The 12,227-nt window shown below is 41.2% G+C and overlaps 1 protein-coding gene across 1 annotated transcript in view; it reads left to right on the top strand.

The window, feature by feature from the left end:
• The first annotated feature begins 3,676 nt into the window (after positions 1 to 3,676).
• ARL5A (ADP ribosylation factor like GTPase 5A) overlaps positions 3,677 to 12,227 on the top strand; it is a 30,515-nt gene continuing 21,964 nt past the window's right edge. Inside the window, exon 1 of the mRNA XM_032286417.1 lies at positions 3,677 to 4,067. Within this exon, the coding sequence (XP_032142308.1) occupies positions 4,022 to 4,067 (46 nt within the window). The 5' untranslated portion in view covers positions 3,677 to 4,021. The remainder of the gene's footprint in view (positions 4,068 to 12,227) is intronic.

Below are 12,227 nucleotides of genomic sequence, written 5' to 3'. Positions count from 1 at the left end.
ATAGAGTATCCTAATTTCTATGGATTTGTTTTATGGAATTCAAATGTGTACAAAACAACTGCATTACTTTTTTTCTTTTATATAATAAATGAAAAAAAAAACACTGAAATCAGCGTTATACCTCTCCTTTATATTATTCTAGAAATATATTGAAGAAATACTGGAAATCAGTAGGTACTCTTTTAAGAAGAAAAAGGAAGTCTAAATATTTATCCTAAAAAGAAAGATTCAACCAAATCACTATTTTCTGAATAGTCTGCCAGGTGCTAGGAAGTAATCACAAAACAAGTACTGGATTAGGAAAGAGTTTATAGGTTAAATACACGTGTGAAATAAAACAGAATACATGTGCAAAATAGGACTGAATATAGGAAAAGATACTAGATGAAATATTACATTGTTCACAAGTCACCCACTCCAAAATGATTGTCATAATTATCAGATGTTTCTGAAGCTATCTTGTACCTGTAAGAATTCCATTGTATGTATTGGGAGTCAATTGTCTATGTTAAGACTTGATTAGAATTTGACTTTTCTTTTATTGCACTGTATAGGAGAGAAAAGAAATATGTACTGTGTTGATTATTATCACTGTATTAGGATTATACAGTGATTTATTAGAGTCAAGTTATTTCACAAACATTATCACATTTAATTCATCTGATCACCCAGGAAAGCAGGCAGGGCATGGATTATTAGATAGAAATACAACTGAGGAAACAAAAGCCCATTGAAACTTCTCTCTCAAAAGAATTTTTCTTTAAAAATACGTACTCATCTGTTACATTTAATCTAGATAATCATCTGATGCATACGAAACAGTGTCTGGAATACAATAAATGTTGACTGAATGAAGAGTAGGTCAGTTATTGGAGAGGTATTATATAAGTCTATCTCAACTATCAAAGTATTTCAGCCAACAATCTGAAATGCATCCACCAGCCATATGCCTGAAGCTATTTTTCTTGTCATCAGCGCACTTCCAATAATAAAATGGACTAGGGAGAGAACCATTTTATTTGTATTTTCATACAACATGCAGATTAGCACAGTGGTTTGAGTGGGGATCTAACCCTTGTCTGAGTTCAAAGCCTGGATCCAGCAATAACTAGCCATGAGCTTAGAGCAATCACTTAGTGTCCCCATGCCTGGGTATTTCTGTGATTTTCTTTTGGTTATGGATCACATTTTCCTGTTTCCTGGCACATCCAGTGATTTTTTATTGGATTTAGGACAATGTAAATTTTACGTTGTTGATGACTCGATCTTGTATTTCTTTAAAGAATGTTGTACTTGTTTCGGCAGGCAATTGTGAATTAGTTTCACCCTTTCAAGGTTTTGTTTTAAGCTCCTTTAGGACTGGTTTTGTATAGGGCTTATTCTTAGGCCATTTAGCTTCTTTTCTAAGGCTTCTGGGGTGTCCACTGAATGCCCTATGTTGAGTTTATCCAACCCGCAGCCCCTGGGCTGCATGCAGCCCAGGACAGCTTTTTTTTTTTTTTTTTTTTTTTGGGATAAGAGTCTTACTCTGTCATCCAGGCTGGAGTGCAGTGGTGCAATCTTGGCTCAGTGCAACCTCCACCACCTGGGTTCAAGCGATTTTCCTGCCTCAGCTTCCCGAATAGCTGGAATTACAGGCATGTGCCACCATGCCTGGCTAATTTTTGTAATTTTAATAGAGACAGGGTTTCATCGTGTTGGCCAGGCTGGTCCTGAACTCTTGGCCTCAAGCGATCTGCCTGCCTTGGCCTCCCAAAGTGCCGGAATCCCAGGTGTGAGCCACCGCCCCTGGCCTCAGGATGGTTTTGAATGTGGCACAACATATATTTGTAAACTTTCTTAAAACATTGTATTTTTGAGAATTTATATATGTTTTTTAGCTCATCAGCTATCAATAGTGTTAGCCTATGTTATGTGTGGCCCAAGACAATTCTTCCAGTGTGGCCCAGGAAGCTAAAAGATTGGACATCCCTGTCCCACATATTCAGTTCTCTTCACTCTGGCTGAAGGGAACTCAAATGACTCCTGACCCATGTTCATCTCTGGGAATCATTTGCATTACAGTTCCCTGGTACTTATTTTTCCTCAGGAATTGTGATTGGCCAGCCTCCTGAGAGTTCATACTACATGAGCACAAACCGATATGTAGCCAAAGACTCAATGGCCCCTTCGCAGGTTTCTAGAACTTTTCTATGTGCAGCTCCCTCCTTCCAGTTACTCTGCTTCACAAATTCTAGCCACCTTGATCTCTGGGAGTGCTGATTTGCGTCTTCAGTTCTAGGAGGTTCCCAGATTCTTATTTGGATTCCGACTTCCTTCTGATGTGACTGGGAATTGCTTTTATGCATGAAGTCCAAGAAATGGTAAGACTCCACTTGTTTCTCTGTTGTAGAGAATCACAGTCCTATGATGTGTTTTTCAATATCTGAAATGTCATTGCCTGTACTTTGTTCAGTTTTTCTATTTGCTAATAGTAGAAGGATGTATTCAAACCACCCTACTCTCTTGTGCCTGGAATCAGAAGTCTCTCCAATGACATTTTGCACTTCTCTCTAATCACAGATAAATCGATCTTTAACTGTGTCTCTCTGTCTCTTTTTCTTTCTTCACTCAGAAAATAACCTGGGAGACCATTTCCTTAAGGTAGATTGTAAAATATGAAGCTCCAACGTCACAACTTAATGTGTATGTGACATCCACTTCATAAGTTAACATCTGTGGGGGAGTCTGCAAAAGTCTTAGAGCTACCAACGCATTACCTACGGCGTGCAAGAATGGAAATATTAAAGAGCTAATGCAAATTGGTTATACAAACTATATTGTTTTTCTAAACAGCCTACAGGGTATTAAGCAAATCCAGACATGATAATCATAAATTAATATGGATTATTATGATTTTCCTTCCCTCATGTATGGCTTCTCTAAACTTTGGCTTTTTAACCATAAAGCCCCCAAAGAAGTAAAAAAATTACTTTTCTACATATTGAGATAAGATAGTGTGTAGTTAGGAGAAGTGAGGTGGGAAGGTGCAGCTTATTGTTGATTTTGCTTACTTTCATTCAGCTGTTGGGGATGGGAGTACAAAGCAGTTCAAATGGCTCCTACAGCTCTCCCAATTTTTCTTTCTTTTCCCTTTTACTAAGGTTAAGGAGAACAGAAAGGGATGGAGCTTTAGTGGCCACTAAAAGTTTTTAAACAGGGGAATGACTTGACTAAAATCGTTGCTTTGGGCAACGCTGACCTGAGAGTGAAGAGAGATTGGATAGAAAAGAGCCCTGAAGTGCAAAAATGAGTTTAGGTAAGGCCACTGACTTCGCTGAGTGTCAGAGGGCGGCAGGCTTTTTCCCCAAAGACCCACTGGGGACACCATGTCTTAGAGGGTCAAGACGTGGAACTTTTGGTGCAGTGGATGTGAAGGGTTGGGGATGGACATTGGGTACGCAATTATGTGTTTGCATTATGGCACAATGGAGGAGATTCGAGGGAAATATAAACACTCGGCGGGGACACAACAGCGTCCAGTTGGAAGCCATCTGCCCCAACTTGCAGCCTGCACAACCTCAGTGTCAGGGTAAGGTCCCGCTCCTTCAGTTGTCTTGGTTTTGCAAGTAAGAGAGGACTGGGCGGGCGCCCTTTCCCAGGCTCCGCCTCCTCTGGCCGCGCGCCTGCGCACTCACGTCCCGCCAGGCCCGCCCCCTCGCCTCCCCCGCCCGCGTGGTCGTCGCCACCGCTGCCGCCCGAGAGGAGCTGGGGGAGGACGGTGGCCCGCGAGGCTCGTCGCAGAGAACGCGGCGGCGATGTCCGCGAGCCAGGCGAGTGCCGCGGCGGCAGCGGCGGGGCCTCGCGCGCGGCAGGGCGGCCTGGGCTTCGGCCTCCCTCCGGTTCCCTGGAAGCAGGCCCGCGGCCAGCGCGGGAGCAGCAGCAGAGGCGGAGGCTCCAGCGCGTCTCTCTCCTCCCCCTCAGCCTGAGCCAGGGGAGGCCAGGCGGCCCAGGTGTCTGGAAGGGGGTCCGCTGCCCGAGAATGGGAATTCTCTTCACCAGAATATGGAGACTGTTCAATCACCAGGGTGAGGAGCTCGGTCCGCGGGCGTACGGGTTGGGGACAGGGTCAGCCCGGGCTGGCTGGGTGGGGGTCTCCGAATACTTCCGGAATGTGGGCACCGCAGTCAGGCGCCGGCTAGGCTCGGGGTGCAGGCTGCGCGGATGCGGGCCCGGGACCGTTCGATCCCCGAGCTTGGGGATCGTTCTTGACTCGCAGCCCTTTGTCTTAGGGGACCTTCCTAAGAAGTCTTCCATAATACACCCATTGCTCCGATTTCTATTGAGAATGGAAAAGGCTTCTTGCCATACTTCCGACGTCCCTGAGTGGCACGGCCTGATCTTTCAGCTCTTTCTTTGCCCAGCAGTTGGGTTTGGATACCACATGGAAATACTGGGGTCTTCTGGAATGAAGGCTGTAGATTGCGGCCCTAAGCGCACCACTGAGCGATCGAGGGTTGCAGAATGCGGAAAACGGGATCGCTGTACTTGCCCAGTAGTATACCTTCGGTTTATGAGCCTGCCCTCCACTGCCACCCCTCTTTGTGTGTGTTGCGGGGAGGGGAGGTTCTTCTGCCTCCTAAGTAGTGATGGACTTCTCTCCATTTGCCTTACTTACTAAACCTGTGTTTAAGGTTAAACTTAAGGTCATTTTTCTACTCGTGTGGGTTATTAGACGGTTTTTATTTGTTTTGCTGGGTTAAAAATGTTAAAGTGCTTCACTGAAAGTTTCGAAAACATACCATATGAAACATTTGTTAACCATGGATAATTAGCAAGTTACGAAGTTGTAAAGTGTGTTATATAGGGATGCTTAAAGTCAGCCAACCTCAGACATGGCCATGAAATGCATATCAGGTTTATTAAACTTTGTTACAAAATGACTGTAAAACTGGGGAAAGAGAATACGATTTTAACCCAAAGACTCGATACTTATTTAGATATAGTGGTGTACTTTTGTTTCTTTTTAACTCAAGTTGGGTGGTTCATGATTCTGCTGTCAGTAACTTAGTTTGTGTTTTTCTCTTGTGTAAGCTGGTGGTGGTGTCACATCCCAGTTTTCCAATAAAGACTTACGTGAATGGTGGCATCTATTATGTACACCTACTACTACCAGCTCCTTCTTAATGATCTAGCTGCTTTTGTAAGAAGGTAAGGGAAAGCAAGCAGAACTGGAATTTGTGATCACCGGTGTATCTTTTACACACACACACACACACACACACACACACACACACACACACACAAGTGTAGATCACGTGATACCGAAAGGGCAGTATCAGATAATTTTTCTGATAAGAGGATTTTTCATAAAGTAGAGAAAATCAGCTTTAATCAGCACTGCCTCTGAGTGGACTCACTGTTCGTGTTTGGAGTGAGAGAGTGGGACCTAGTCACTTAAATTCTCTGGATCTAGGTTTTCTCACCTAGAACACCAGGTGTCTGTGGAGCCTACAAATCTTGAAAACTGGCTTTCTACATTTCGAATATTAAAACTTCCATCGCTGTAAGACTGGTGGTACTTACGGTAGATAAGATCTGTTCTAGTTTTAACATCCATCATTTTGTATTATTTTTAGCAAAGCTAGTGTTTCATCTGCTGTGAGGTTTAGAAGGACTGCTTGTTAATTGAGCTCTAGTACTGCCAGAAAAATAGATATCACCACTTTCTATTTTGAGTCTATGATAAAATTACTTGTTTCTGTAAGTTAAGAATGAATGAGAATTTTACCAACAGCTCCTTAGAATAGTAAATAATAAGAATGTGTGCTCTGGTATCACTACAAATTGGCCAATAGTAGTGTTTTTATAACCTGTATTTTGTGGTAATTTTGGAAAGGACATTTATGTCTGTTTGGTGGAAATTAGTGGAGGAATTAATAAGTTAAGTTCTAGAAAGTTAACCATGACTATTGTGAAAATGTGAATAAGTTACTATTTTTCTGCTAAACAATGTGGCTGTCTTATCAATAAGGACACTTTTCAGAATATTTACCATTTAATCTAATGTCAGGCACTTGTTGGGTTTGTTTTTTTTTTTTTTTTTTTTCTGTTTTGGACATATATAAGTTGGATATGTCTTGGATGCTCTTGTTTTACCTTCAGTGGATTCAGAATACAATCGTATATTCTTTTCATGGAGACTCTTGGAAAGAATGTTTTGGGAGATTACAGAATTTGCCATCTGATGAAACTTAAATGATGTAGTATCTCCTGTTTCTGAAACCCCTTTAGAACAGCTTTTTCAGTTAAAGCTCAGATTGAGTGCACAGTGAAAGCTATTTGTATACTGGTCAAACTAGAAAAACCAGAGGTCACATTTAGATGATAACTGAGATTCAGTAGAGTACAAACTTTATCCTAGATGCTGTCATTTAAATCATTTTTATTTTATGTTTCAACAATCTTTTGAAGTAGTTGTTTATTTCCCCTGAAAAGGGAAAACTGAGGCTCAAGTGGAATGAAATTTTTTTCCCAGGCCATGCAACTGGTATATGCCAGAACCAGACAAGTTAAAACACTGAAGTAATGTGTTACTGATTATTGGTCTTCTTAAAGAAAAGATTGACATTATTTCTTTCCTCCTTCCGTTAATTTTCTCAGTTGCTAAACTCTAAGTTGTCTTTAGAACTTCAAAAAGTTGGTAGGGCGCCGTGGCTCACGCCTGTAATCCCAGCACTTTGGGAAACTGAGGTGGGTGGACCACCCCAGGTCAGGAGATCAAGACCATCCTGGCCAACATGGTGAAATGTCTCTACTAAAAATACAAAAATTAGTTGGGCATGGTAGCGCATGCCTGTAATCCCAGCTATTCGAGAGGCTGAGGCATGAGAATCCCTTGACCCAGGGAGTCAGAAGTTGTAGTGAGCCAGGATTGTGCCACTACACTCCAGCCTGGTGACAGAGCGAAACTCTTGGCACACACAAAAAAGGAACTTTGAAAAGTTGCCATTAACTTTTGTTTTTTTATAGAAGAGCTTGTGATCAGTGGTTTACTTGTTTTCATTAAACAATATTTTAACCCCTATTTAGTCCAGGAACTGTTCTAGGTGGTGGAAATAAGGGAGTAAAACACAAATTCCTCTGCCTTTATGGAGCTTTCATGTAGTGTGGGGAGACAGGAAGTTAACTCACTTAGAACACAAGTTTCACAAGGTTTTTGATTTAATCTTCACTTAGTTGATTTATTATTCTTCACAACAACCCTACAAGGTAGATACTATTCCCCTTATTTTATAGGGGAAAGAAACAGATAACTTGCTTAAAGCACTACAGGTGAAAGTGATAGACCTGGATTTTAACCAAGATTATCTAGTGCCAGAGTTCTACACACACACACACACACACACACACACACACACACACACGCAGGCACGCATGCGTGCTTGCACACAACTTCTTTTGTATAAGAAGGACTCAAAAAGAACTGATTCTGATGTGAACTGTGAAAGAAGTTGTGGAATTTCCTCATTAATAGCCCAACTCTCTTGACTGGTTGTTAGAAAAGGAATTATAAGTATGAATGGGTGCAGGAGAAGCTGCCTGTGCTTCAGGAACCTGATGCTGAGGAAGCCACCTCTGCTTCTGGCTTTTAAAAAATTATTATTGTTATCGTAAGGGAGTTCAAATGTGTAGAGAAGAGTACATATGGAAGCTGAGTAGCCAAGGGGCAGACTGTGCCTCTTAGCTTCTAATACAGATGCCCGTCAATTTATCATAGGATTACATCCCAGTAAGCCCGTTGTGAATTGAAAATACAGTAAGTAAAAAAATGAGTTTAATATGCCTGACTTACTGAAAATCATGGCTTTAGCCTAGCTTGCTTTATATACATGCTCAGAACACTTACAGCAGCCTACAGTTGGGCAAAATCTATCCCAAAGCCTATTTTATAATAAAGTGTTGAATATATTGTGTACTTTATTGACTACTATACTGAAAGTGAAAAACAATCTTTGTATGGGTATTTGAAGTATGGTTTCTACTGAATGTGTATTGTTTTGCACCATCACAAGTCAGAGACCATTTGTAAACCCTTTTTTTGCGTGTTCTGTGGAAGTGGAGCTGGGTCCTTTAAATGTTGTTTTGTTTTTTGGTCACCTGGCAAAATGTTAAGCTTTGTCAGTAGGCTGCGCAGGAGGTGCATTGCAGGAGGATAGGGTGTTTGTACTTATAGTGTGCTCTCTTGAAGGCCTCTGCTTGTAGCACGAACACCTTCTCCAAGGCCTGGCTCTTGTACTGTGTAGTGGTCAGCAGCAGCCAGCAACCTCCCCTAATACCCATCTTAGTTGGTTTCATAATGGAAGGTCTCCAGTGAAACACCTCTCAGTAAACAGTTTACTGAGATAAATTTTGGCGGGTCTCACTGGCACCTCACCACACTTCTCTGCCATTCAGTGAGCCACTGTCTGTGCCCTCCAACAAGGTCTGCATCTGAGTCTGGAGGGAGTGGAAGGACCTTTATCTCAAACCTAGGGGTAGTGCCTGCTTCTTATATTTGTCATTCCTATAATCCTTATAGTTGTCTTATTTCTTATTAGCTAATCTCTCATTATTCCAGTCCTCTGTAATATTTTCTTTATGTTAAGCTTTCCAAGTTCAAATTACTGTGTGATTTCTGCCTCCTGATTGGATCTCTAATTTTGCCATGTATAATCATTGCTTGCTTTTCAGCAACCTCATAGTGCAAAAGAAAAGTTTGGTTATTACTCTAAAACCTCTTTTACCAGTATTGTAATACCAAGTGTATTTTCAGACTTTGTTTTTTATTGATAAGACTTTTAAGTTTTGAAAACTGAACTTTTAATACAAAATGACTTGATCAGATACCTTCCTCCTAACCCGTTATACTTTACAGATCTGATTTATTTATTCATGAAAAATATGAAGCTCTTGCTTTATTCCAGGCTCTGTCCTATGGACTGAGAAAAACGATAGTGAACATGACAAATGGAATGTTTTGCTCTGAGAGACATAGAATTTGATATGACTTAGTGATAGTTCAGATATAAGGTAAGAATGATGAATCAGGATGACTCGCCATTTATTTGCCCTGGTGTTTTTGTGTTTTGCAATGTATGATACATAGAGATAGAAATTATCTTCAATAACAAGTATTATGCTTGATTTATTGACTGATGCTTGGGGGAATATGTATTAACTTTTAAAAACTGGCAATGACGGTACTGTTTACAATAGCAAAGACCTGGAACCAACCCAAATGCCCATCAATGATAGACTAGATAAAGAAAATGTGGCACATATACGCCATGGAATACTATGCAGCCATAAAAACGGATGAGTTAATGTCCTTTGTAGGGATGCAGATGAATCTAGAAACCATGATTCTCAGCAAACTGACACAAGAACAGAAAACCAAACACTGCATGTTCTCACTCATAGGTGGATGTTGAACAAAGAAAACACATGGACACAGGGAGGGGAATAGTGATATTCCCCTGGGGGCTGTTGAGGGGTGGGGGGCTAGGGGAGGGATAGTGGTGGTAGGGAGGTTGGGGAGGGATAACATTGGGAGAAACGCCTGATGTAGTTGACGGGGGGGTTGGAGGCAGCAAACCACCATGGCACGTGTGTACCTATGCAACAGTCCTGCAAGGTCTGCACCTGTATCCCAGAACTTAAAGTATAAAAAAAAAAAAAAAAAAAACTGCCAACGAATGGAACTGGTAGATTGCCTGAGTGTGTCAAAAGGAAATGAAGGAGAAGGGAAACAAGAAGCATTTGCATGGCAGAATAGTAAAGTATTGATTGGTACATTAAAGCCTAAATGATAACTCACAGTTCCACCAAGACATTATGATAGTGCAGTTATTGTGGCTTATCTGAGTAAATACAGGAATGCTGTGACATAGTCTAAAAGAAAAATCATATTAAACAGTAAATTTGTGATGATTCGTGTGCATCAAAGAGTTGGAATGGCTGAAAGTTGTATTACATTTGTCCACAATAGCATTCTTGTAGTAGGCATATTAGGATTCTATGGAATATTTATTTTGAAGTGCACTATAGCACTTTTTGGCTACAAATTTATATTTTGTATGGATGCTTTTCCATCTTGCTAATGAAAGGGGCAGACTATGGTGGTGAGAGTAAAGATGTTGAAAGGAAGTTGATTAGTTTTAAAAACTATGTGAATAATCTCACCCTGTCATTGAGTTGATACCTTTGTCTTTGAGCCCATTGCACAATTAGGTCTTAATTTTATAGTTCTCATTGTGAGCCGCATGCTGTGTCTTAGATTTAGGAAGCTATTAAAAATGGTCATTGGTGTCTGGGATCAGTGGCTCATGCCTGTAATCCCAGCACTTTGGGAGGCCAAGGCAGGCAGATCACCTGAGGTCAGGAGTTCAAGACCAGCATGGCGAAACCCCGTCTTTACTAAAGATACAAAAATTAGCTGGGCATGGTGATACCTGCCTATAGTCTCAGCTACTTGAAAGGCTGAGACAGGAGGAGAATCACTTGAACCCAGGAGGTGGAGGTTGCAGTGAGCCAAGATCACGCCGTTGTACTCTAGCCTGGGCAACAGAGTGAGACTGCGTCTCAAAAAAAAAAAAAGTCATTGGTGCTTTATTATAAAAATACAAAAAACTCAAATAGAGATATGTCTTGGAAGATAGCAACTAGAAATTGGTAATGAATGTAGTTTGTAGGTGTTTGGGTGGATTAAAGAGATAAAGGTTCCCTGGATCATGGATTCTTCATTGGAATGGCCCTCCAGAGATTTCAGACTACATGTGGTTTTCTTGGATGTTTTCCAGGTTCTGCTTATGTTTGATTGACGTTTCTTTCTTCCTTTTTGTTTTTTCAAGTATTTGAACCATTCCTTAAGAATATAGTATGTTCAGATATGTTAGTTTGCTTTCCTTTGATTGAAATCTGCTAAGATCTTAAGAGTTTGGGAGTATGTTTGCGTATTTATGCATTTGTAAGTGATATAGGAATTTGTTAAATTTGTAAAATTAGATATGCAGAAGAGTAAGGTTGTCTGCAGTGTGGAGAATGGCATGAGCAAAGTTAAATGACTGGAAAGTTTATGACACATTCTGGAGACTGAGTAGAGCAGCTTGTCTAAATTTTAGTAGGTAGGTCAAGAAGAATTACGGGAAGATTTGGGCTGAGGCTTAGCTTTCTTTGTCATACTCATCCTTTTTCATCATGTTTACGTAATGATCTTACCTCAATTTACTTACTCACTTTCAGGTGCAGACAGAAGGTTATGGGTCCTGCAGAGCTTCAGACCTTGGCTAGTTTCCCTCCTCTTATTCATAGCCATTTTACCTTTCACCTTTCCTGTTCTACCTTAACAATAACCTAACCTTTCACCTACTAGGACTTCCAGCCATTCCTAACTTTGTAGGGCAGCACTGGATTTCCTTCCCTGCCCGTGGCTAGCCACTTTATTGCTTTCTTAACACACTTCTCTCTGTTAACATTTTCTACCATGTCAGACATGTGAATTTGGTTTTCTGGGGGACAGGGTCTCACTCTGTTGCCCAGGCTGGAGGGCAGTGACACAATCTTGGCTCACTGCAACCTCCGCCTCCCACGTTCAAGTGATTGTCATGCCTCAGCCTCCCAAGTAGCTGGGACGACAGGTGTGTGCCACCACGCCCAGCTAATTTTTGTGTTTTTAGTAGAGATGGGATTTCGCCACGTTGGGCAATCTGGTCTTGAACTCCTGACCTCAAGTGATCCACCCACCTCAGCCTCCCAAAGTGCTGGGATTACAGGCGTGAGCCACCATGCCTGGCCCAGACATGTGGATTCTTACCTTGTATCATCCACCATACCTTCTCTATCCAGTGTGCCTCTTTTCTTTCTAGGCACCATTGAAGAAGGATTTAAAGCACTTTAAATCTTAATCCACCACAGGATAGGTTATCTAATTTCAGCATATTCATTCTCTAGTTCATTCCATATAGTGGTTGTAAAAGCTGATGCATGTTGAAACTGTTAACCTTTTCATTTCCTCAGTAGGCAACTAACTTGTGTTATAAGATGAATTCCTAATGTGAGTCATTTCTGCCATCTGCTTTATCTCAGACTCATGACTGTGTGTTACTGCACATGGTTTTGTTCAGAGTAATTTCGCCTTGCTGATCATGTTTAGCTACTGGCCAGGTATGATAAAGAATCTTTTTTTTTTTTTTTTTTTTTTTTTTTTT

Source organism: Sapajus apella, unplaced genomic scaffold (genome assembly GCF_009761245.1).
Source record: "Sapajus apella isolate SASKATOON/1434 unplaced genomic scaffold, GSC_monkey_1.0 scaffold18, whole genome shotgun sequence".
Taxonomy (NCBI): Eukaryota; Metazoa; Chordata; class Mammalia; order Primates; family Cebidae; genus Sapajus; species Sapajus apella.
The sequence above is the reverse complement of the archived record's forward strand: the minus strand, read 5'-3'. Positions and strand labels throughout refer to the sequence as shown.